At 32.6% G+C, this 26,699-nt stretch overlaps 1 protein-coding gene across 1 annotated transcript; it reads left to right on the plus strand.

Annotated features, from left to right (window-relative positions):
• The first annotated feature begins 19,977 nt into the window (after window positions 1–19,977).
• On the plus strand, window positions 19,978–21,434 carry LOC126702373 (galactolipase DONGLE, chloroplastic). The gene has a single exon (XM_050401065.1). It carries the CDS (start codon window positions 20,013–20,015, stop codon window positions 21,351–21,353), a length of 1,341 nt encoding a protein of 446 aa, XP_050257022.1. The 5' UTR covers window positions 19,978–20,012; the 3' UTR covers window positions 21,354–21,434.
• The last annotated feature ends 5,265 nt before the right edge of the window (window positions 21,435–26,699 follow it).

Genomic DNA, 26,699 nt, shown 5'->3' on the forward strand with positions numbered 1-26,699 from the left:
TTCGACCGAGGGAAAAGGGTGTCTCTCCCTCTTTTAGTCAAAATCCGAAGCAGGTTCTGTTCATGCCAGAATTTTGGTGTGTCAGAAGAAAGATTCTCCGCCATCAGCGCCTTTGCCTTGTGGCAGGCAAATATTTAGAGAAAGCCCCTCAACTTCCAACTCCCTGCACCCTTCCTTCAGCGGTGTCAGGCTCAAGTTGGGTCTCTTTTGCTGTTTGAGCTGTGAGCATGTGAAAGCATTAAGGAAGAATAAGGTCTTGGAGCTGTAGCCAACCTTTCCTCTGATCTACTTCCTTAGCTTTATTTTATTCTCTTGTATCTTCCTTTCTTTTTGGTTATGTAGTGAACTTTGACACAAACTGATTCCAGCTTTTCATTGTACGCTGTACTATTTCTTTGTTTTAGTAAAAATGGAAATTTATTTACTTGTTTTGGATACTATTCCTTTGACAACACTACTTTGTGAATGGGTGTGCCCCATGTGTGTGTTTCTTCAAGAATATTTAGAGCAAAATAGCTTGAAACATAATCTAACTAACTCCAATTTATCAATACTACCAGGCATTATATCGATAATTCATAGTAAATCAAACTTAAGAAACTAATCGGGATAACAGTTGAATATTCTGTGACAAGCGCGTGAATACCGTCCAAGGCTGATAATCTTTAAATAATCCATCCGAGCAGTCGACTGGAAAGCAGGGAACTTCCGATTGTGCTTTTGTGTACTTGGTTTCCCCATAGGCTTGGGTCCGAGGACCATACAAGGCCTTGGTTCTGTCCAAAACTTGTAAGGTTTCTTTTTTGTACTTGGTTTCCCCATAGGCTTGGGTCCGAGGACCATACAAGGCCTTGGTTCTGTCCAAAACTTGTAAGGTTTCTTTTTTGTACTTGGTTTCCCCATAGGCTTGGGTCCGAGGACCATACAAGGCCTTAGTTCTGTCCAAAACTTGTAAGGTTTCTTTTTTGTACTTGGTTTCCCCATAGGCTTGGGTCTGAGGACCATACAAGGCCTTGGTTCTGTCCAAAACTTGTAAGATTTCTTTTTTGTACTTGGTTTCCCCATAGGCTTGGGTCCGAGGACCATACAAGGCCTTGGTTCTGTCCAAAACTTGTAAGGTTTCTTTTTTGTACTTGGTTTCCCCATAGGCTTGGGTCCGAGGACCATACAAGGCCTTGGTTCTGTCCAAAAATTGTAAGATTTCTTTTTTGTACTTGGTTTCCCCATAGGCTTGGGTCCGAGGACCATACAAGGCCTTAGTTCTGTCCAAAACTTGTAAGATTTCTTTTTTGTACTTGGTTTCCCCATAGGCTTGGGTCTGAGGACCATACAAGGCCTTGGTTCTGTCCAAAACTTGTAAGGTTTCTTTTTTGTACTTCTTTTTTTTTTTTTTATACTCATTTATTTTTCGAAGGTTAACCCTTAGGCCAGGGAGGGGGGAGTTGGCTTGAGGCCAGAAGCCCCTAGAGCTGCCCGCGTCGTTAGCAGTGCAAGGCGTAGCCCCTAGCAGAAACTTATGGCGGAGCAACAACTGCACGTCGCCGGAGATGGGAAAAACTCGTGAATCTCTGCTTGCTAGAGAGCTGACTCATGCGCCACCCGTGCCAACGCGCAAGCCTTCCCACAGACGGCGCCAATTGTAGGGACACGATTCTCAAGCGGCCCAACAATGACGTTGGGCTCGCGCGTGAAGGATCCCTCACAATAAAATTTGTAGAGAGTGGGCTTGAAAGGCTAGCGTTTGGTCACAGAGCGTTGGTCCAAACCGGACTTTAGGAAAATTCGGATAAGAAAAGGCTTCAGCCTGGACATCCAAGCCCTACAACTTTGTATCTCGAAGGATTGGATTCCTCGGATCATGTCCGAGCAGCACTAATGCCTTTCCCCGTTTACCCGGCAGTGGGTTTTTTGTGGTGGAGTACTTATATTGTCCGGTCATTCTCACCCCTGGAGTTTTTCCCTAGGAAGTGAGATGGGGGATCCTCTTCTTCGTTACCTTACGTTTTCCTTTATACTAGCCTACGTTCGTTATCCTTCGTCCACGTGTAGGGTCGACTTTTCCAGGACAGATATTTGTCCCGTCAGTCTAATCCCGAAATGGTTGGAGATGGTCAATAAAGCCTAAGAATCCGGTTCTGTCAGGTGCAATGTCATATCAATGAAGGGTATTAAGGACTATTTCCCCGAGATATTTTCTGATCTTTTAAGTTTGCTTGTATGCCACTTTCATCAATGAGGCTTTGGGTCTGCCGAGGACTAAACTGTCCTCGGCTGTATCTTCGGGCCACTCTGGGCTTACTATTTTTGAGCTTGGGCCCTGGCCTCCTTCAGTTTGGGGCCTATGGACTCCCCATAAGTGAACGGGCCGAGCCCACAAACTATTGTGCCCCACAATGTGTATAGGACAATTAAAAACATTTTAAAATTATTGATGATATAGCATTAACCCATGTAGCGGAAAATTATTATGCATCTCATAATAAAACCGCAACATAACATTAAGAATGGAAGTAGAATTAATCTATAATATATAAAAATATACGAATTTGACTTTTTGTTAATTTATTTTAATATTATCATATAAGTTTTTTAACCCTTATTTTTCCATGTTATCATTGTAATATTATTTTTTAATTTAAATTTTAGAATTACTAATTTTACTGAACTATGTTGGTTTAAATTAAATTAAACAGTCTTTTTGGATAAAGCTAGACAAGATTAATCAAATTCTGATTATATTAGGTTTAAACTTCTCAAAAAAAAATTAAATTAAACTAGGAAATTTATTTATTTATTTTCTTACAAAATATTTAATTTGACTTTTTATTTGATAACACTTACTAAATTAAAATATATCATATATAAATATATTATTTCGAATTTTTTTATATGCATTGCATGGATTGACAACTAGCATGATAATATTTTGAAAGTTGGGAGGTCCGAAATTAGTATTTTTGAAACAAGTCTAATATTGGTGCCCAATTCCAAATTTTAAAGGAAGGTTGGTTAAAACCCTATATATCATTACATTGCCCACAAGATGCCAAGCACATTACCTTTCCTTAATTCTCAATCGATCAAATATAACTTCTTTTGGGCTCATATTTATTGTTGATCCCTGAAGTTCACACAATGTTTATCCTTAATGTTTAAAATGATGTTTGGCCTTAATGTTTAATGATCAATTTTAGTCATCAAATCTTCAAAAAATGAGCTCTTTTAATCATTCCATCATGTTCTATTTATTTTCTTGTTGCATATGATTGATGAAGAAATAAGGTGACCTATTTCTAATGATGTGATATCAACTTAAAAAAAATATGCTCAATAGTGCGCTTGCGCGCGTGGGCACACACTCTCTCTCTCTCTCGGAAAAATTTCCATCCCTAATCATCACCACTTCCATAGCTGATACCGCCATGATCTTCTAGTGCGATACCTAGAGCCTCTTCCAACAACATTGTCTTTAAGGACCAACTTTATCAAAGTCTACTAATTCCAATCCTCACACTAAACTCTTAAATAAAATAACAGGTGGAATATTCATTAAAGATCGATTCTCTTCCCCCACCCAAGCAAACCCAAAAGATTCTAAATACCATATCCATAGTTTTTAGTATAGTATGATGTTTATTGTGGTTGGATTTAGACCCCTGTCAAAACATTGTATTTAACTAGTTTTAAGTTCAATTTGATAATTAGATTAATTATGGAAGCCTTATTCTAAATAAAATTCATCTATATCATGTAATTGCGGAAATATAAATAAGACAAGATATGATTATTCAAGAAACCAATGAAAGAAATCGTTTCACATGAAAAACTTGGAGGGACTTGACCTTTCAATCTTGAGATGAACGAATTCACTATTAGATAGAGATTTACAATTAAAATAATCCTATTTGTTGTAAATCTAACTATAATTACCAAATTGAGTTCCAAATCTCATAGACGTCTTTGATTGTAATATGCTTCTATGTGAACCTCCAGCTCACGACTTCAATGTTCCCTTGAAGATTTGAATCCAATACACCTGATATTTGGAGATCAGAAACTTGAATCCACCAGTTCAAAATGTGTGTGAGTGATCACTAGTAGAGACTTGAAAGAGCGGTAGGTACAAACATTTTAGATCTCAAACTAAGCTGCTCTAAAGTCTTAAAAAATCTGCCCTAGCGTTTTCTTTAAATACTTAGCGAAGTAGGTCAGAAACCCTAATCATCTCATGAGCTGATGGGCTACAAATCTATTTCTTAAAATATGCATTTTGATTGGTCGAACTTAAGTTTCAATCTATCGAAACTGTTAAAAATCCGATTCCTTGAATAAGTTGATTTCATGTTCTTGCACACTAAAGTAGTACCTCGAGTATTGTCTAAAAATTCCTATAGACTCTAAGAGCTATAACTAGGCAAGTTTGTGCTTATGTATTTGCCAATAAAACTACACATATTAAAACCTAACAAATTTGTATCGTATAATACATTTTTTCTTAATGAGGCAAAAATGTATGTATTGACCATGCCATGAATCATATGATACTCATCTATGCACCATATGATTTATATCTTATGAAATGTATGTATTGGGTAATACATAGACATGTGAATTTAAATTGGGTTTTTTTTTTTTCCCGGGGGGGGGGGGGGGGGGGGGGGGGGAGGAGGGGTGTTAAAATTTGTGTTTTGACTTGAGTTCAACAAGAACTTGGACTTGTTTTCAAGACAAAATTATTGGATTACTTGGTTGAGCCCAATAAAATAACATGTCCATGAGTTCTTGTTTTTCTTCTTCTCTCTTACAAAATTTAAACCCCATACTTGACACTTTATTTTCTCATTTGCAATCTCTTCTTTTTATACTATGAACAAAAGATTGAATGATATTATTTTTAATTTTTTTTTAAATTATTGTTACAAGTCCAAAAACCTTGAATGTCATTAAAAAAATATAATGAAAATTTTATTGAAATAGAAAAACAAGATATATATATATATATATATATGTATATATTAATTACAATAAAAATATAAATATAAAACAAAAAATGATATATTAATTACAATAAAAATATAAATATGAACAAACAATGTCGGACTAAAGCACAAAAATCTTGCTCTCTTTAAGGTGATTCAAGCCCTTTATGGTTGGCAAAGCCAAGAAATTGATGTGGCAGAAATTCACTTCTGACTTGCCCCCTCCAGGATACAACAGCCCAACGGTTCGTTGTGTAGCTCGGATCAACTTTGCATAAGTGGTTGAGCTCAAAGCTCCACCAACAAAAACACATTTCTTTGGCCCGAAATCTCTCAAGTATTTAGAGTATTATTGAATTCACTTTCTCACACAATACTTTTTGCTTTAATTATTTATCTTCATTCACTCTTGATATCAAATTAGTCCGTAGCATAGCCATATATTAGTCTTATTATAACCTACATGTTATTTATTAGTTTAGATAACTCTTCTAAATTTATTTAATTTAACTTACATACAAGTTAACTCTTTCTTTAACAAATTCCACTATAACTCATCTCTTTATTAATCTTCAATTAATTTAAGTTTTAATGTACTTTAATTTAAAATGTACTAACAATTGGAAATGACTGAAAAAAAACAGATGGACAAATAAAAGATGGTAATGAAAAAATGATTTTCCAAGATAATAAAGATGACAATAACACTGACTTTGGCTATTAAAATGATTTTTTTTTTTTTTTTTTGGTGGAGAAAGAAGACTTTGAATTTTATTAAGATACAGGCATGTCCTCCTGATAAACAGCAAAACAACAGACTAGAACATCCTCCATCCAAATAGAAATACCTATGACATAACGTGCATGAAGTAAATTAGATAAGATGATGAATATAATGAATATATTTTAACTTAACATATTATGTATCATCACTTTTGAGTTAGACCAGCTTGAACGGGAATGTTATAAATATGTTTGAATTTGACTTATTTAGTTCACTTGATTGAATGTTATTGTATAAGTGATAGTTGAATTATCATTCGTTGAATATATTACAACTATGACCATAGCAGCCCTTCAAAAGTGATATCGTATAACTTTATAAAATTGTTTTTTTTTTTTTTATATTAAATGAGTTATGATAATCGATATGATTCCCGTTTTGACAATTATGCAGTCCTTCAAAAAATGAAACCAAGGAAAACCACTTTGATGGAACCTTTTCCAACATCTTTTATGAGACACATTCAAAAGTAACGAACAATTATTACATTCGTAATTGCGTAATAATTCTATAAGTCATGACAAGTTATGGGCGGCCCTTGGTTTCACCCTAACTTTGCAACCTAGGAAAGAAATGAAATTTAGTCAAGTAACGACATAATGTCATATGAAAGCATTGAAAGGGCGTCTTTATGATTCAACACTCTTACCAGATATTTTTAAAGCAAAAGATTTGTTGGTATTTCCAAGAAGAAGCAGAAAGAGATTCGTGAAACGAATATGGATTAGTTTTGATGAAAAGACGTACGACTTAATGGGGTAGGTATAGAATATAGAAGTAGAGTTCAATTCAAATGGAGGTATCAAGAAAGGAACACACATAACGAAATGAGATCCAAAAGTGCTTCGGGTAGTATCTTGACTTGAAAGGCAGATAGAACTCCCAAATGGAAAAGAGACTTGATTAGCATTTTGAAGACTACCAGAAAGTAGTAGCTTGAATGGTAGATGCAAATTTACTTTTTGGTTTCTGAATCACTAAAATAATTGGTCTTTTTGAATTCTTCTCATGCATGCCTTTGTATTTAGACTCGACAAATGCCAAATCTCTTTCATTCATTGCATTGGACTGTCAACTATAAATAAAGTAGTTCACGCATGCTTCTTCCATACCTTTGGCTTACGTAATAAGTCAACCTTGATACTAGCACTACCTCCATGCAAAGAGAGCACTAGAGAAGATAACCATTTAAGACCTCAAGTTGTCCAAGATAGAAAAGATGAATCTAGACCATCTAGTGTTATATATGAAAAGATAATAATCCTTGGAATAATATTCTTTGTTTGTGTTTTATCTTTAGTAGTTGCTTGTAAACTTAATTTAAAGTCTTTGGGGCCTTTGCCAAACTATAGAATTGGAACAATCCTTCAATAGTATGATTGGCTTTAAATTTTTTGTTTCTGTTAAATTAAAATTGATTCTTATTCTTAATAAAATATAAAATTAATTCTTATTAACAACAAAACTTTCTTCTGTTTTTTTGAAGGTAACTTGTATATTTTTAACTTTAAAAAAAAGAAAGGAAAAATTATATGATGCTCACTCGTACAAATATGTATTATTAAACCCTAACTCCTTTCACTTGAAGCAGTCATCTCGCAGTTAGCCACGTAACATGGAAACACTTGTTTCTTGGATCCTATTGGACGTCTTTTTAGTACATTCTTGCATGGCAGCAGATGCGCACGGGCCAAACTAATGGGGCTGCGGCTTTTTATTTATTTATTTTCTTTTTTACATATAATTGGCAGCAGCCTAGGGGCCTACTAATCAATTAAGTGGGTATCTCATGACTCATGAAAATGACCAAAATAATCCCAAAACTTAAAAAATGATCAAAATGTCCCTAAAACCTAAAAAATGACAAAAATACCCTTGAAACCTAAAAAACGGCCAAAATAACCCCGAAGCCTAAAAATTGATCAAAATAATCTAGAAACCTAAAAATAACCAAAATACCCCCCTAAAACTATAAAATGACCAAAATACTCCCTAAACCTAAAAAATTACCAGAATACCCATGAAACCTAAAAAATGACCAAAATACCCTCAAACCTATAAAGTGACGAAAATACCCCTAAACCTTTGAAATGACCCAAATAAACCCAAAACGTCTAAAATGGCCACAAACAACCTAAAACCTCTAAAATTACCAAAAATACCCTGAAACCCCTAAAACGACCAAAATACCCCTCAAAATATCTAAAATGACCAACATACCACTAATCCTATAAGATGAACAAAATACACCCGAAGCCTCTAAGATTACCAAAATAGGGGTTTGGGCATTTTGGATGTTTCAAGGGTATTTTCGTTAAATTAAAGGTTCTAAGAGTATTTCAGTCATTTTGTACGTTTTGAGGGAATGTCACTAATTTTTTAGGTTTTAGGGGTGTTTCGTTAACTTTTAGATTTTGGGGCCATTTTTTGTAATTTTCTAGGTTTTGGAGGTCGTTTAATAACTTTTTAGGTTTTGGGGATATTTCAATCATTCTTTAGGTTTCTGAGTTATCTTAGTCATTTTTAGGTTTATGGGGTATTTTGGTCATTTTTTATGTTTAGGGAGTATTTTGGTCATTTTTTAGTTTTAGGAGGGATTTGGGTAATTTTTTAGGTTTAGGGTGTATTTTTATCGACTTATAGGTTTAAGGGGCATTTTTGTCATTTTATAGGTTTTGGGGTATTTTGGTCATTTTTTAGGTTTCGAGGATATTTCGGTCATTTTAAGGTTTAGGGGTTATTTTGGTCATATTTAGGTTTCAGGGGTACTTTGGTCATTTTTTAGGTTTTAGGGGGTATTTCAGTTAATTTTTAGGTTTCGAGGGTGTTTCAATCATTTTTTAGGTTTCGATGGTATTTTAATCATTTTTTGGTTTTTAGGTTATTTTGGTCAATTTTTAGGCTTCGAGGTTATTTTGGCCATTTTTAAGGTTTCAGGAATATTTTAGACTTTTTTTGGGTTTTGGGGGTATTTTGGTCATTTTTAGGTTTCAGGGGTATTTTGGTCATTTTTTGGATTTTAGGGGTATTTTTGTCATTTTATGGGTTTCGGGGGTATTTTGGTCATTTTTTAGGTTTCGAGAGTATTTTGGTCATTTTTTGGGCTTCAGGGGTATTTTGGTCATTTTTTGGGTTTTGAGGGTATTTTGGTCATTTTTTGGGTTTCGGGGGTATTTTGGTCATTTTTTTGCGTTTCGGGTGTATTTTGGTCATTTTTTAGGTTTCGGGAATATTTTGATCATTTTTGGATTTCGAGGGTATTTTGGTCATTTTCTAGGTTTCAGGAATATTTTGGTCATTTTTTGTGTTTTGGGGGTATTTTGGTAATTTTTAGGTTTTGGGAGTATTTTGATAATTTTTTGGGTTTCAGGGGTATTTTGGTAATTTTTTTGGTTTCAGGGATATTTTGGTATTTTTTGGGTTTCGGGGGTATTTTGGTCATTTTTTGGGTTTCTGGAGTATTTTTGTATTTTTTAGGTTTCGGAGGTATTTTGGTCATTTTTTAGGTTTCGGAGGTATTTTGGTCATTTTTTGGGTTTTTGGGGTATTTTGGTAATTTTAAATTTGGGGGTATTTTGGTCATTTTTGAAGATTTTAGAGTACTTTGGTCATTTTCACTTTAGTGGAATTTTGGTAATTTTGATAATTGGGTAATTAGGTGGGTTGGGGTTTACCCATAATAATTGAGGTTGAGTTGAATTTAGGTTAGAAGCAATTAATTAAATAGGTTTTAATGGGTAAATGGGTTTTATATACCCAACCCAATTATTCCCACTCCAAACCCACTCAAATCCACCCATTTGCCACCCCTAGTGTCATGAGCCTTATTCACGCCGTTTATTTATTATTTTGTGTAATATATTGTATATAATATCATTTTATATTACTGTGGGAACTACTCAAAAAAAAAAAAAAAATCGGCTTCAAATTGATTTGGAAATATCTTTTTTCATCCGTCCAACTTATTATATAGTGATTGAAAAGACTATTCATGTGTAATTTTGATCATATGATTCTTCTAGCAACTCATATGATTTGTTTAAATAATATGCATATAAATAGTTTTATAAATCATCATATAGTGAGTTGAAAGAAATAACTCAAAACTAATCTGTAGTTAAAATTTGTTCAATTCACTCTCATGTAAGAGGAATGTTACATACAACGATTGCATACAATATGACCTTTGTTAGAATAATTCTAGAGACAACAAATCACACACCCAATCTCACAAATTGTTGACCTATGCAATTGTGTGTGGTCAATATTTTTTGTCTTGTGTGACCCACTATTTTATATTTCGCACTCACAATATATCGCACAAATCAGCAAGTTTTGAAATTTGATATATGAATGGTCGTGTTAATAGGCGGACTGCTTTCATTAGTGTATACTAGGCCTTTGGCCTTTAGGCCCACTATTTTATTTTTTTGGTAGTGCACACATATTTGCGTTGTACTCATATATCTTCGTACCCTCCGTATGGTTTATTCTAAGAACATACAATAATAATTCTAATAACCTTCACCTACAGATTATGGGTCCCATGCAATTATGGGATTCATACTTCATAGCCTTTGAGTGCGGGTAATATCTCCTATTCTCCTTTCATGAAAGGAGCCTCTGATTGTGAGTCTTTCAAGATTCATAGCATGTTGGCTCCATAAAACAGGGACATAGGATTATTACTGCTGCAAATCCGTAGGGTTAAAGTGATGGGGCTGCGTTCAGTCCAATCGGGTCCCAATGGTACGTAGAGCGTGCTCATAAGATAATGTATTGTTACTTTATTTTGGTTAAGTTAAAAAGATGAAATCCGAAAAGACCAATGTGGATCCCCAAAATGAAATCCCCAAGTCCAGAGGGACTGAATGCAGCCTTACCAAATGAAATCCCCCAGTTTATGTTACTATCTGGCCATTCAGCAAATGATCTTTACTTGTCAATGTTTAAGCAAAAAGTAAGGTTAAAACTAGACATAGACCTTTTGGACATAAATTTTGTGAAGTTTCTGTTTCGTGATGGGATTATTTCCTACGTGCCAAAGGAAAGCCTGGTAGAGCCTTTGACATTGCGAGAGAAGGACAAAAAAAGCAAACTATACTTCGAAAAGATACTTCAAGAAGCCTCTATTTCTCTATTTGATTATTATATAATAAATATCAATTCTAAGAGACTAAGCCCAAAGACGTCGGTACCAATACACCTCATTCCCACTAATCCAACTCCAAATATATTGTACTATAAGCGATGGTTTATTTTAACGTTAAAATGTGAAAACCTAGTACGGTCTAATACCAATTTTAACCAATTAATCAAGATTAAGTCTAAGTAGTTAATTAGTCAATTTCAAGTACATCAATATTCATGGATAAACAATAAAGCAAGAAAATATTGAACGCACTCACACAAAGACAGTCACATGTTCATGGAGTTAAAACCCAAGCCAAAAGAAAAAAACCCTTGGGGCCAAGTCCAAATTATCAAATCTACTATGAAAGTTGTTCCGGTATAGTTTCCTATATAAATAGGTTTTTTTTTTTTTGAGAGAGTTTTAATCTATGGCGTCCGCTCCTAATGATAGATATTTTATCACCAGACCAAGATACCAATCAATTTTTGGTGTAGGCAGGAATTGAACCATAAATCTCTTATACAATCATAAGAGACTTTACCAATTGAGCTGACTGGAACCCACTCCTGTACAAATAGTTAAACACCATACCCAAGCTCCCCACTCTTGCTAACAATTGCAAATTCCTACCTTGTTCCTTAATAGCTACATAATGTCGCAAGTTGATCCATCGATCGTAATACTGATCCCTTGGTCACTCCAAGGCTTTTTGAAGATTATATAGCATCTTTGTGGTTTCAACAACACTTCCAATGCAATGAAGGTGATCTTTGTGAATGGAACTCTCAAACTCTCAAGAATAACTGATGTGAGAGGAGTTGAAAGACATAGATTGGCTCTCTTTGGGTACTTCTTGGTTTTGTTGCAGTTGTCTTCCCTCTCTCAAAATTAGGTTTTTATACATGTAGTGTTTAGACTTGTGGTAGCTGCACAAACTGATGTGAAAGAAAATCTCAAAATTTCAATAATGTGGTCTTGGTTAATCGAGTGTCTAATGAGACCATGCCAAGAGTTTTTGTTTGATCTTGCACAATTGAGCCCTGATCTCATTAGAACAAGATTTTCATTCTTGCATAGTGAACAAATGCTTCAACCTTTAACCCCCATTACAACAAATTACATTACAATTGTAAACAAATATACAAATAAATTTGTAATCGAATTAGGAAAACTCATAATTCCTAACAAAATGAATTAATTAGATATTTAATATCATATAAATTTGGTTAGTTATACAAGCAAAAGTGGGAGTTTCAAATTAAGGTGGTGTAAGTGGGGAGATACTAATTTGTTAAAATTATGACCCTCAATTTAATAGATGGAGAGATTTTGTATTAAATTAAAATTTACAATGTTATTAATTTCACAAGTAATGTTATACCTACAAACTATTTTATAACCTTTTTACAAATTGTTGTTAAGGTTAATTATTATTAGTTCTCATCTAGACCCACCAGTAACACGATTTTTTCACTTACTAATAATCACTTACTATATCAACAGTTTGTAAATTTATATTTGGTAATTAAGACTCTACCAAAAATCCTAATATAGCAAAGATGGGATAAAGTGTTTTAGGGAAGTCGAAGAAGCTAACTCCTATGTCCAATGATGTACGGGAAAGCATGAGATGAAGTTACAAGGGGTGGCGTTAGCTTTGGTCTAGGGGTTCAAATGAACCCCCTAAGCTAATATATATATTGTTTCTAACCCCTAAAATAAAAATATTGAACACCTTGACCTTAAATATTTTTTAAGTCCAACTAAAATAATCTCGAATATGATTATCTTAACAATCTATTCTTGCAAATAAAGTTACGACTAATTTATACAGTTGATCGAATCTATGAGTATAGTTGCTGAATTTGAATCTGTTTTTAATTTCTTATTTGTTAAGTGGGGACTGGGGGCATGAGTCTGTCAGTAGTTAGCAAATGTTAACACTAAAAGACAATTAAACAATTAAACAAGAAGTGATTCTTAAAAATAATATAAAAAATTAGACAAGGAACGGGGGAAATGGGAGTGATTGAATAAAGACAAAATGTTAACACAACAAAAAATTTCTTAATACAGTTATAAAGACCAATATAGTTGTTAAAGTTAAGTTGAATTGTTAAATAAAAGAATTGTACAGAGTAAAGACATAAACTAATTGATAAAAATATTTTAAGCAATAAAAATTAAAGTTCACTAAACAGTAATAATAATTAATATCTTTATTTATTTATATTTTTTAAAACTAAAATAGAAATCCTTCTTTAGCTTAATCTAAGTATATGTGTGTGAAGCTCCCTCCTACATACTTGAATCATGACTTTTGCCTCTCTATCCCACAAAAATTTGTACTTGTGAAGTGACCATCAGACCAAAGGCATGTGATGATATTGTATTTAGAAATAATATTTTTTCTAAGATTTAATTTTAGCAACCATAATTAGTATGTTCATTATATTAAGAAATAATATATCAAACGAACTTATAGTTTATCTTTTATTTTCCTCCTAGTACTATGGAAAAATTTGTAATAAGAAAATCATGTAGACTCAAGATTCATCTACTACTCAAAATTTATCTTTTTACAGACCCCTAGAAAAAATTCCTAAAATCGCTACTGAATAACATGCGTACTATCTATCTGAGTCTTGTTGCAAAAGTAAAGTCCATTGTGTTGAATGAGACCTCTACACAAGAAGTTACATCTATCATGTATGAAGGTATTGATATTATGGATCGTTTGATATCAACTGTTGTCATATTTTATCCTAATGAACACTATCAATTGGAGTAAGGTTGAACTTATTTAATCATGTATTGGCTTTATTCCATACCAAATTTGCTTCTATTTTAGCAATTAGATACCCTATATTTAGGTGGGAATTATGTAAGGGTTGTGTGTGTGAGAGTGTGAAGAAAAATCAAAATGTGTGCAATCAAAAGAGTCTCACGATTGGATCTCACGACTGACTCATGACTGGCAAGTCGCCAAAGTGGCACACTTGTGAAGTATGCAGGGAACAGAAGGGTCACGATAGCTAGAGCACTATAGGATAAAAATGTATAGTATGGCCAGGCAATTAGCTCGTGACTCAAACTCGCGACTCGTTTCAGTCACGAGGCTAAGTCACCAGAATGCCTTGTTTGGATGAAAACTGATTTTTCACATTCCTCACATATACTACTATTAATACCATCATACCTATGAAATGTTGAGAGTTTTCAGAGAGAATTTTAAGAGAGAAACCCTAGAGAAAAACAAGATTGACTTATCCACAATCTTCATCATTTGATTCTCCAAATTCGTCTACTCTCACCCTCTCCATTGACATATCCTTGAGAGGTACATTTTGTTAAATCCTTATCTCACCATACCCATATCAATGATGAGGTATTTTGGTGTTTGGGAAACAGTTTGGAGATGACCAATTTACTTGGTTGATGCAATGAGCTTATTGTGGGATCCATGAAGCTAAAGAAGACAAGGTTAGGCGTAACCCTGTTGGAGCAAGAAGTTTGGAAGGCTTAGGTGCATTGGGTAGATTAGGATTGGAGGGTCTTCTGCTATTCATGTATCCCAACTTTATTCTTTAGTGGATCATTTGACTGCTTGAAGGGTGGCAAAGAGGTTTTTCGTCGAGGTCTTCGGTTTCCTCTTCAATAACACATGCCGGTGTTATCTCTGTGTTTGTATCTCTCTTCCCTTACTCTTTATCTTTTAATTGCTGCTGTGTTTGTGATTAATTATGGTTTAGAGTGTTTTACCTATATGGTTATAGCTTATATACATCTTTGCGCACATATGTTGTTTGTGTATAAGTTTGTGTTAGTATTGTTAAAATTGGGGGTCTAAACATTCATTAGTGTTTTATACACTAATTGAACTTTCAATTGGAAATAAAACACTCAAGTTAGAAGTGGCGACAACAATTCTTTTATAGACAAAGAAGTTCAAGAAGCTAGTGAGTAATTGAAGTTGAGGCATTCATGGTGAAGCCCAATTCAAGTTGTAGTATGAGTATATCACATGGAAAGATTTTAATAAGAAGTCAAGATGTGGAGTGTTGTACTATCATTAGTTAAGGCATGTGAAGTATAAGTGTAAGAAGTTAATAGTTGAGTTAAAAGAGTTCAACTAAAAAAAAAATTGTGATAGTTAGATTGTCGAAAGTGCAACAATTGCTACGATAGATGGTGGAGATGAAAATATTCATATTGTTAGCAAAGGTGTCAATTCGATTAAAAGTTAAGTATTTTAGATTCAACAAGCTTTTTTCATACGTATTGGAATAAGGATTGATTTGAAAAAAATAAAACATGTGATGGCGATTTTATTTTGTTAGTTAATGCATGCGTAGGGTAAAACTTAAGATGTTTAAAGGAATTTTGAAATTTTAGGGTAATGTGATACATATGCGTGAACTTAACAAGAAAAATGGATTCACGGGGGCTTGGTTGAACTCTTTTATCTAAATACATTCCGTAAGAGATGGATTATAAAAGTTAGTTATAAAAAGGAGTGAAAGTTTTCAAAAAAGTTGTACAAGTTAATTGGTGATACAAACAAAAACGGAGCACATTTTGGAGAAAAAAACAGAGAGGGCCTTTATTTAGAACACTTTAGAGTAAGATAATCATGAAGTAATAAAAGAAAGAAAGATTTAAAGATAGTATAAACTAACATAGTTTCAAAGCCAACTTTAACTATGATGTTTAAGAATTTTATTATTATTAAACTCAATTAATCATATTCTTTTGTTGAAGCCCTGGTGGAATGCTCGTAGCCACAACTGAGGTGCAAAGAGAATACCCAAATGTATACTAATGAAGATACGTCGTGGACTAAAGGTGGAGATTTGTTAAGCTTAAAATTAACAAATGAGGAGATAAGTTTATAGGTTTCGTTGTTACTTTTGGACTTCAATATTAGCCAAAAGAATAATAAGGAAGTGAAATAATTCTCATTAATTTGGTCCCTCACCTACAATCCATTTCTTGATTATGTCAAATTAATTACACAAGAAATTTTTTTTAAATTTAGTCCATATAGATGAGCCCAAACATTCATGACCAGCTCAAAATTTGATTCTATGTGATCTCAGTTTTGTTTGTCTATTTGATTCTCCAAAAAAAAAAAAAAAAAAAACACTTTATGTTTTCTTTTTAATGATAAACAAGCTGAAACTTGACTTTCGAACTAGTTAAATGATTAAAACCAAACTTGAGCATATAGGAGAGTCAACTCAATCAGGTGATCTATTTTTATATCCGTTTATCGGTTATCTAATGAATATTGAATTCTTTTACATTTTTTAAATAGATTTTTATTTGTTTATATACATTTGAACGGCATAGATATGCGAAAAATCACATCAGATTTGGATAAAATTAAGGAAAAGAAAAATACTATATTTTCTATGTTATCCTTTCATTTCTTTAATCTATTGAATAATTTAAATTGTTCTAAAAGCTTATCAATGCTTATAAAAATAAGTAATGCCTTATCATTTATCAATCTTTATAGGTACTAGCAACCATATTTGTGCATAGTACCACAAATAATGAAGATTTTCATCCCGTGAGAAGAGCCACACAAATCAAGGTACAAGGTTATTAATGTTATTCTATCACTCCTTCTAGTTTCTCATTATATAAAAATGCTCAAAATATTAGGTTACATAAATAAATATCTTTAAATAGTATATTTTTGACATTTGTAAAACCAAAATAACGTAACAAGACCAATATATTATTTAAAATTACGAACAAGTTAAGCTTTAAGTAGCCGTAGTTTCATCCCCGAACTTCCCACTGAAATCCAATACAGACACAGTACATACTATTATTATACAATATTTATATTTTGTCTTTATATATCTTTCTAAACCAAAAGTTTAGTCAATTTCTTATAACATGAACGAAACCATACGCATGCATATACTTTTTTTTTTTTTTATCAAATAAATTATGTTCCGTTTTTTGACTAAATATATCTACTACATGCAGCAGCAGCAGTAAGTGTGAATCTGACTTAAAAAAACAAATGACCCACCTAATAAAATTTTGTTTTGTTTGGACTAGAGACGAACACACATATTTTTTTACTTCAAACAAAAAGTGCACTCAATGTTATGTGTTACTTATTGTGTCTTCCACTAAAAAAAAAATCACCACTATTTTTGAGACATAAAATGACATTGAAAACACCCATTGTCGCTTAAATTTGGCAAGCAATATTGCTTTAGCATACCACCAAATATGGCATATATGACTTATCCCACTGTTTACATGTAGTCAAAGAGGACAACCTAGGGACTCAGATGACTATTATAAGCTCTTAATCCCAATTTTCTTTTAGGCAAAAGTACAAACCTAAACAAAGAAAGCATAAAAGGTAGTCACTATTGGGTAGGACATTCTTGTATCGACACCTGAGTTGAGTGATAGGCAAAGACCCATTCGCCGCGTTGAATTTTCTTTACTCTGTGAAACATTGCTCAAATATTTTAAAAAACAAAAACAAAAACAAAAAAAACAAAAAAAAACAAAAAGAAAAGGAAATTCTAAAGCACGCGTGCATGAAATTTATAATCGCGTAGCACTGTTTCACGAATGACGCGCGGTCCTTACTTTATAAGGGGCATGCAGTAATTTAAGAAAGCTGAGGGACTTGAGAGAAATTGTCGGCGCCGTCTATTTTTCTCTTTTTTCACTGCAAATTCTCCAGTCTCTCAGGCTCTCACCAAATATACATACAAAGACATTTATGCTTCAAATACGTAATACATGAAAGGTTTCGGTTTGTGTCCAGTATTACAGTCGTACAAAACATGAGCATAACACGTATCCAAAGAAAGGTACGACAAAATAGACCTAATTAAAAATAGAGAGAATCATTTTCGCACTTAATAAAGTTTGGTTTAAAATTGGGTTGAAGTTATCTTTTTTTAATGCATTACGTAGCGTATTATAAGACTATACATGATTCATGTGTATTATATTATTATTTAAATAAGCTACACGATTTATTGAGAAAATATTGTGACAAAAATTTGGTTTGATGCTAGTTTGGAGTTGTCTTTTTCAACTAGATATGTGGCAAATTATAAGACTATGTATGATTTATGTGTATTATATTATTTTTTAAACAATTCACACGACTTATTTAAAAAGAATTATGACTAAAATTATACATAGATAATTTTTTTAATTATCACATAATAAATTGTAACAAGCTAGCTTGAAACAGGTTTGGAGTCAAATTTTTCCTTTCACACTAGATTAAATATTTAATTTATATAAAATACTACAACAACAACAACAACAATTATGGATTATGGATGCTCAACATATTAACTAAGGTTAATTAGCCACATATATTCTTTACTTCATTCTATTTTCTCTTAAATCATAGTCTTTGATTTTTGTTACTTTCTTAATTGATAAGTTTTTTTTAACTACTTTTACTAATATCATAATTTTTTTTCTTTTTTACCTTTTTTTTGTTCTCTCAATTTAAATCAACACACTTTTTCTTATCCGTGCAATTAATCAATCTTATCTTTCTATAACCAAATTAATCTTTATTAATCCATTTTCCCACTTTCCTTCTTACACGAAATACTTAATAAAAAAGAAAAAATTTAAATTAAAAAACAAGTCTTTATTAATCCATTTTCCCACTTTCCTACTTGCTTATGTTTTTTTCTCCCTTTAAGAATGAAGTTGAGTCTAAAATGTACTCCCATTTTACCTTGCTTCTTTGACACGTGAGGTAGTTTTCAAAAGATGGTGCACTTTAGAATTGTTTTGAAAGAGTCATTGCTCCTTTTTGGACAATTTTTAATCTTAACAGTCAGCAACAAAAATGGTCTCCCATCACGTATAAGACTTTATACTTTTTAACCCAAAAAAAAAAGACTTTATACTTTCTTTTTTTCTTTTTCTTTTTCTTTTTCTTTTTCTTTTTTCTTTTTTGGGTTAGGTAATTACGGGGATAGAACCCCGAGCTCTTAAATACATATGGTACCAGGTACCACCATGCTACAAGACCCGGTAGTGTCTAAGACTTTATATACTTGTTTGTAAATAACAAATACAAACTCATTATTTCATGCTAAATATTAAATACGTAACGATACTACTCAAGATTACGTCCCTTGTGCTCATGTTTTTTCATCGCACATACGCAACTCCCATCAGAGTGCATCCACGTGTACGTCAGATTTGTCGTCATATTATGGAAAAAGAAAAATGATGTGAACCGTTGAACAATTGGGACCACTCATTTTTTTAAAAAAATAATTTTTGTGTATATATATTTTTGATAAAATGGAAAAATAACTCAAATCTTACCTGTCATAGACAACTTTGAAAACCAAAAAACTAAACAAATTTATAAAACTCTAGTGCAAGACATCTGGATTTGAAGTACTCCTGATTAAAGAGGTGCTAATTAGTTTAGGTACAGAAAAAAGAAGTTAATGAAATTACTTGGCGTGAAAGAATTAGAATAGACAGATATATAATAACAAAAAGTCCATGTTTCTTTGACATCCTATTTTCAAACCAGTACATCGTTTTTAGATACAACTTTTTCTAACAACTTATCTTAAAAAATAAAACTAAAAAATAAGTTGCCTCAAACAAATACAATACATTTAAGAGATATAATATATCTGATGCATTGGAGCGTTGAATATAAACCGAATAATTGAGTATATTGTGCTGTACAAAATCAAATATATCCCCTAATTAAAAAAAGAGAAAAGGAAGTCAACTTATAAGAAGTTAAAAAATAAAATAAGGGATTACAAAATTAGTTGAATTATTTCCCGCTCATTTTCAACAGCCGCAACGAGTTGTAAAAGAGCCCACCTCTCAAGTCTCAACCGACCACTTAAATTAAGGGGCTTGGAATTTTGAAGGCTCTAGTCAAAACCTCGCCAAACATGCATTTTTATTTTCTTTACAATTTCACTTTCACCTTTTGTGTAAACAAACAAAAATAGCACTTCTCCCCTTATATAAACGCCATTGCCCCCACCGTCCACCACAATAATCTTCTCTCTCTCTGTCTATTTAGTCTCAGTCTCTCTTTCTCATACACCTCAATTCTATGGCTTCCTCCACAGTTTTCATACCAAACCCACAGACCAACAGCCACGTTACATTTTCAGAAAACATTATACCCAAGTCACAACACTCTTTTGGTCAGGTTTCACTGCCTAAGAAAACTGAAACCTCTTTAGCTAGACACTCAGTTGCTGCTTCTTATGTAGCAACAAAAACAGCAGCAACAACAACAGTGTCATCCAGGGCCTTAAAATCTAGCTCAACTACTACTTCTTTGTCTCACTTTTGGAGAGAGGTTCATGGGTTAAACAACTGGGAAAATCTTGTTGAACCATTGCACCCTCTTCTCCGGCAAGAGATTATTCGGTACGGGGAGTTTGTCACCGCTTGTTACAAGGCTTTCGATCTAGACCCCAACTCAAAACGTTACTTGAATTGTAAGTATGGGAAGAAGAACATGTTGAATGAAGTTGGGATGGAGAATTCCGGCTATAAGGTCACTAAGTACATCTACGCCACGCCGGACATCAATATTCCAATCCAAAATGGTGCCCCTTGTGGACGTTGGATCGGTTATGTTGCAGTGTCCGATGATGAATCAGTTCGGAGACTTGGGAGGAGAGACATAGTCATTACTTTCAGGGGAACAGTGACTAACCATGAATGGATTGCAAACCTAATGAGCTCACTCACACCGGCACGGCTAGATCCTCATGATCCGCGGCCAGACGTGAAGGTGGAAGCGGGATTTCTGAGTTTATACACTTCAGACGAGAGTGATAGTAAGTTTGGCCTCGGAAGTTGCCGAGAACAGCTTCTATCCGAGGTGTCTCGGCTGTTAACAAAGTACAAAGGTGAGGAACTTAGCATTTCAATAGCAGGACATAGCATGGGGAGCTCACTGGCTCTTCTACTTGCTTATGACATCGCCGAGCTTGGATTGAACAAAGAGAATTCAAGCCGGGGAAAACCAATCACAGTTTTTTCATTCGGAGGCCCGAGAGTCGGGAACTCGGGATTCAAGCAAAGGTGCGAGGAATTGGGTGTTAAAGTACTAAGAATAGTGAATGTCAATGACCCCATTACAAAGATGCCTGGGGTTTTTTTGAATGAGAGTTTTAGGGTTTTTGGGGACAGATATGAGTTACCTTGGAGTTGTTCATGTTATGCTCATGTGGGTGTTGAATTAGTCCTTGACTTCTTCAACATGCAAAATCCTTCTTGTGTTCATGATCTGGGAACATATATCAGCTTGCTTAAATGTCCCAAGAAACTACAGTTCCAAAGGAATACTGTAGATTTACTCGACAGAGCAAGAGAGATGCTCATAAGTGCACAAAATTTTAACATGTTGCCTTGGGAAATGCTACCAGCATTATTTTAAACTTGGTTATCTGATCACAAAACATGTGATTGTTGATAATCTGAAGTATTCTTTGAAATCCTCGACCTTGATATTTTTTAATATTTTTTTCCCCTTTTTTTTTACCCTCCTGGAGGATGGAGTTACTTATATATCAAAGTAGAAATCTTATAAAATGTACAAAATTAGGGAAGATTTTTTTATAATCTCTTAATTGAATATAATTATGAGAATTATTATTGTAGAATAATAATCTAAATCTTGTATCTAATGAAAATATTAGCAAATTTTCAGTCTCAGTTTTTCAGTTCCTTTTTGTTTCCCTGTAATTTTATACTGTAATCTAGATGAAGCGATGAAGCTTCACCTCTTGATCTGTTTTCCTTGATGAAGTTTTCAAGCCTGAAGATAAAAAGTCATGCATGTGTTATCTAAATCATCATAATTTGAAAATTTTCTAGCTTAGTTTTAGGAGCAAATTCGAATTATGATTGGAACAAAGTATTCTACTGATTATTGTGAACAATTCTGCATCAATTAAAGCCTATTCACATGCACACGTGCAGTGTATCATACTCTCTGTAACAAATTGTCCATGTTGATTAGAAGCTTTTACAATTAAAATCAAAATCAGTTCAGATTGTTGCTCTTTCCTTGCTATAATCATACCTCTGTTAGACCACTTTTGTCGTCACTGCAATCATGTTCTTCAAAAGATTATCATTAATTATCATCTCCGCCATGCACAACCAAATTGTCATCATAACCCCAACATTACTACTTACAACATAACCATAACATGTCACCACCGTTGTTGTCCCATCATCGAAATCACACTTCATATCATAATAACTAGTGTCACAATATTGCCACTCTTTCAATATAGCCGTGTTATTGTTGTTATCATCTCCATTCTCCAGTATCTTGCATTCACCATCACCATTAACATAATTGTGTTTTGCGTAACAAAGATACTCAAAATTTTCAAATAATTAGAAATTAAATCAAAATGAACAAGTTTTCTCTTGTTTTCCGGAAAGGGAAAAAAATCATCTAGGGATGCAACTAACCATAACACTAAATAGCATCACAATAAAGGAAAATTTTTCATTCAAAGTAGTTTGGAGGAAAGTTCCTCCAACCTACAACATGCCAACCTAAAAGATTATTCATATGTTATTTTAGTTAAATGACCTACTTAAAAGTCATATAACTTATTTAAATGATTTGATGAATAACGAGATTTATTACATTGCCAACTAATACATAGTAGGAAATTCTTTTAAACTAATTTGGTAAAAAATTATGTCACACATTGTATATTACATGCTAAGAAAACAAAACAAGTGCAATTCAATTAATACAATTATTTTACAATTCTTTCACAAACTTGTTGAGATGGTAAATTATGATTGGTGCATCACCCTCACATGACTCTTCCATTAAAACCATTTTTATTGTGTACCAATTACAACATTCCACTTTAACTGTTGTAAAAAATACGCCATTAGACTTGTGATAAAACAACAATGATCTGAACATTGATTGTGATTTAAACACCCATATGGGTAATGAAACTCGGCAAAAACTTAGTTTAAAATTTGATCACCCCTATGGGTTAGTCTAAATATTAAATCATTATTCACCATATTGCGTACAGGTAGTTTTGAATAGTTCTTCTTGACGACATTGACTTTGAAAGGGAGTAAATCTGGTCTTTGCCAAATTCAAATATGATACGATTAGGTAATATATCAATGAGAAGACCAATCATATGTTAAATAATTTCAAGAAGGTAATGAATGTTCTTTCCATCATTCATGCACCTTAAGATATACAAGTATAATTGCATATTGCCATTATTTTCAACCAAGTGTATAATCAGCATACCCGAGTGCCTGTGTTCATACAGAATGCTTAATAAGCAGTCCTTGTGAATGAGAAAACAATTACATAAATGGCTTGGTAGCTGAATGAAGGTCTCTATCATCAGGGGCGGTGGCGCCACCTTAAGGCCTGGGTGGTCCCAGGACCACCCTGAACAGGAAATTTATATATATATATAATAATTTAAAATTTTTATTTCTCTACTCTTCAAAAAAATTTGGGAACACTCTCAGTTTTTTTATGCCAATAAAATTAAATTTTGCTTCATAATTTGTTTTACATTCAGTGAATGAATGATTACTTGGTTGTGTACATTGAAAGAAATGTAGCTTGTAACATTGATAATTATCATGCACCGATTTCAAAATATGAAAACCCGTAGAAAGCAATTGTAAATTTTATGTATTTACATATTTTTTTTATCCTTGTTATTATCAATATATGAATTTCTCTTTTTATTAGATTATATAATTTATGTTTTTTAAGGCCCTCAGAAAAACTCCTAAAGCTGCCACTATCTATCATGGCAAGTGAAAGCATCTTAATCATGATGAAATTTGACCCCTTCAAACGGTTCCTCAGTATACTTCAGCTTATAGTCTGTTTAATTTATTCACTTAAACTCTGGAACATTATTAGTTTTGCGCATTCTTTAAATGTGTGATTGGTGATTCTAGAAACAAGATAAGAACAGAAGGAAAAATACCTCACATTCAGCTGCGTTTTTTCATTGTGATAGAAAATTGATGGTGGACATGAGGCAACAATTTAAAGATTACTTCCATTGACAGTTGGGGATAAAGTAGGCAAGTGCAAGAAAAATGGATGCATAGAAACCATTATACATGCATCAAGCATCTAGTTCTAGAATTACATTATACATGTATAATGTATTTCTTTTTTTCTTTTTTTCACTGACATTGTTATCAATCATTGATCCCATGGTCGATGGTATACTTGGATGAAGCGGTAACTTTTTGACAATATAGAATACAGCTAATGATTTCACAAAATTTCGGACTTCTTGTTTATGGGGTTAGTCATAAATTCATAATGATGTTAATATGAGAGAGAGACAAGTTGGATCATGTTTTTCTATTTTTTGACTTCTGTTTTATAATTACAAGGTAAGGACAAGATGAGCCAAGAAGGGTGATCATCTTCCATGAGGAAAACAAAATAAAGAGAAAGCTAATGATTAAGATGACGTTAATGATAAAGAAGAATGAGTAAATGAATGAGAGTAACATTATTCACTACATGCGATGCCATATTGCCCTTGAAATTTATATGTACTTACGAATAATTGCATAAAAGATGAAAACCAAACTAACCAAATCAGATCAATCTTAATGCTTCTATTATAGAACTGAAATCAACAGTTGATATAAATACTAATGCAGCAATTTTTTTAGCTGGAAATGAGCTACCCAATTGATGTGATGCCTTAGTTAATTAACAGCTCACCTAAAATGTCCGAAGTTTTAATAGCTATCAGTGTAAGAGTGACTTCAGATTATTGCAGTACATTTTTCTAATTGAATATTTACTTGCTGATGCTATTCTATGTGGCCCTCACTTATTTAATGTGTTCATGGAAAATCCATGCAGTCATGATGTATAGAAGGGTGTACAAACCCTGTTCAGCTGCTTCAAGTATGAACTTAAAAAACTTCATTTGTTGTACAATATGGTAAAATAAATAAATCACACTGATCACATTATGATGTCCAATGATGGGCTTCAAATAAGACGAGCTTTTTCCTAAAATAATGCTGTGTATCTTCTCAAAAAATAATAATAATAATAATAATAATGCTGTGTAAAAAAGATATTTCTCAAAACAGTGCTATTTTGTTTTCTTTCCCAATCCAATACCTTTTATTCCACATCTTATAAGGAAAAATAAATAATAAAAATTAACACAGTCAGAAAAAGGAAATATAACCCTTAATAATATATTTTAAAGAGAATATAGTTCGGCTCTAATAACTTATTTGGAATTATCTTTTTCAATTTATTAAATGACGATTTATAAAACACTTTTTTATTTATTTAAAAAAGTCTCGTGACTCATTAACAAAGTTATATAACTAAAATTTCATATGAATGATCTTTTCAATCATCATATATTAGATTGAAAAAAAATAACTCGAAACATGTTTGAAGTCAAACTTTTCCAAACAAATACGCAAACATATTTTACTTCTATGACACTGTGTTTAAGGTATGGTTAGTATCCATCTGTTTATGTCACTCAAAATATATTGATTACAGAGCCTTGTGAAGTTGTCCCATTGTCGAATATAATAATAGCATCAAGCATTAGCTTCATACTGTCTAGTACTCCACGAAGAAAGAACTTTGTTTGCCAAACAAAAGCTAGAAACCGTGTTTTTCAGTTAGTCCGTGAGTTCGGCTGAGGGTAAAAAGTTTAAGAGTCAAACTAAGTGCATGCACAAAAAGTGCTTACTGAACTTTGCCATTTCCTTCATATTTTTCATGAAGCTCATGGCTGATGCTGCTTATATTATAATATTGGTAACGTATAGACAACGAGTTTTTTATGTACATTTGATATGATCATCACTTTATTAGGTCTGAGAACGACTGATGAGTGGTACTATATCATTAGCTAGGTGAAGCCCATCTAGTAATCCCCCTAACCTTTCTTTTTCCAACAAAAAAAAAAACTATTGTAATCTAAGGTGGCTTTTCTCAGCTTAATTTTCCTTTGTCCCTTTCTAATCTATATATATATATATATAAAACCGAAGCTTTTGCTACCACAATTTTCCACGTCAGCACAACACAATATTTAAAAAATAAAAAATTAAATTAAAAACACTATTTAATTTTTCTTTTTTTGGATAAAATCTGATAAAATCTAATATTTTAAGCTGACTTTAATCTAAAGATTATTATAGAATATAATTTGTTTATTTCAAAATCTTTTGATTATGCGTTAATTTATTTTTTGCTATTATATATATTAGATAACAACAAAAAATTAAATATATATCATCATATGCCTCTATATATATATAAAACCGAAACTTTTGCTGGCACCACAATTTTCCACGTCAGCACAACACAATATTTAAAAAATAAAAAATTAAATTAAAAACACTATTTAATTTTTCTTTTTTTGGATAAAATCTGATAAAATCTAATATTTTAAGCTGACTTTAATCTAAAGATTATTATAGAATATAATTTGTTTATTTCAAAATCTTTTGATTATGCGTTAATTTATTTTTTGCTATTATATATATTAGATAACAACAAAAAATTAAATATATATCATCATATGCCACAAAGATGATTATTATAAAAATATATATATATATATATATATATATCTGCAATAAAAAGATAAGTATCGGCTTTATTGCAATAAACCCCAAAAAAAAAAGTTAATTAATTTTTTAAAAACCCTACAACTAAACTTCTTGAACTCTACGTTATAGAATATAATTT

The sequence above is a fragment of the Quercus robur genome, chromosome 10 (assembly GCF_932294415.1).
Source record: "Quercus robur chromosome 10, dhQueRobu3.1, whole genome shotgun sequence".
In the NCBI taxonomy this organism is placed as follows: Eukaryota; Viridiplantae; Streptophyta; class Magnoliopsida; order Fagales; family Fagaceae; genus Quercus; species Quercus robur.

What these genes read in the sequence shown, in the direction of transcription:
- LOC126702373 (XM_050401065.1), top strand. Translation starts at nt 20,013, where the DNA reads ATGGCTTCCTCCACAGTTTTCATACCAAACCCACAGACCAACAGCCAC.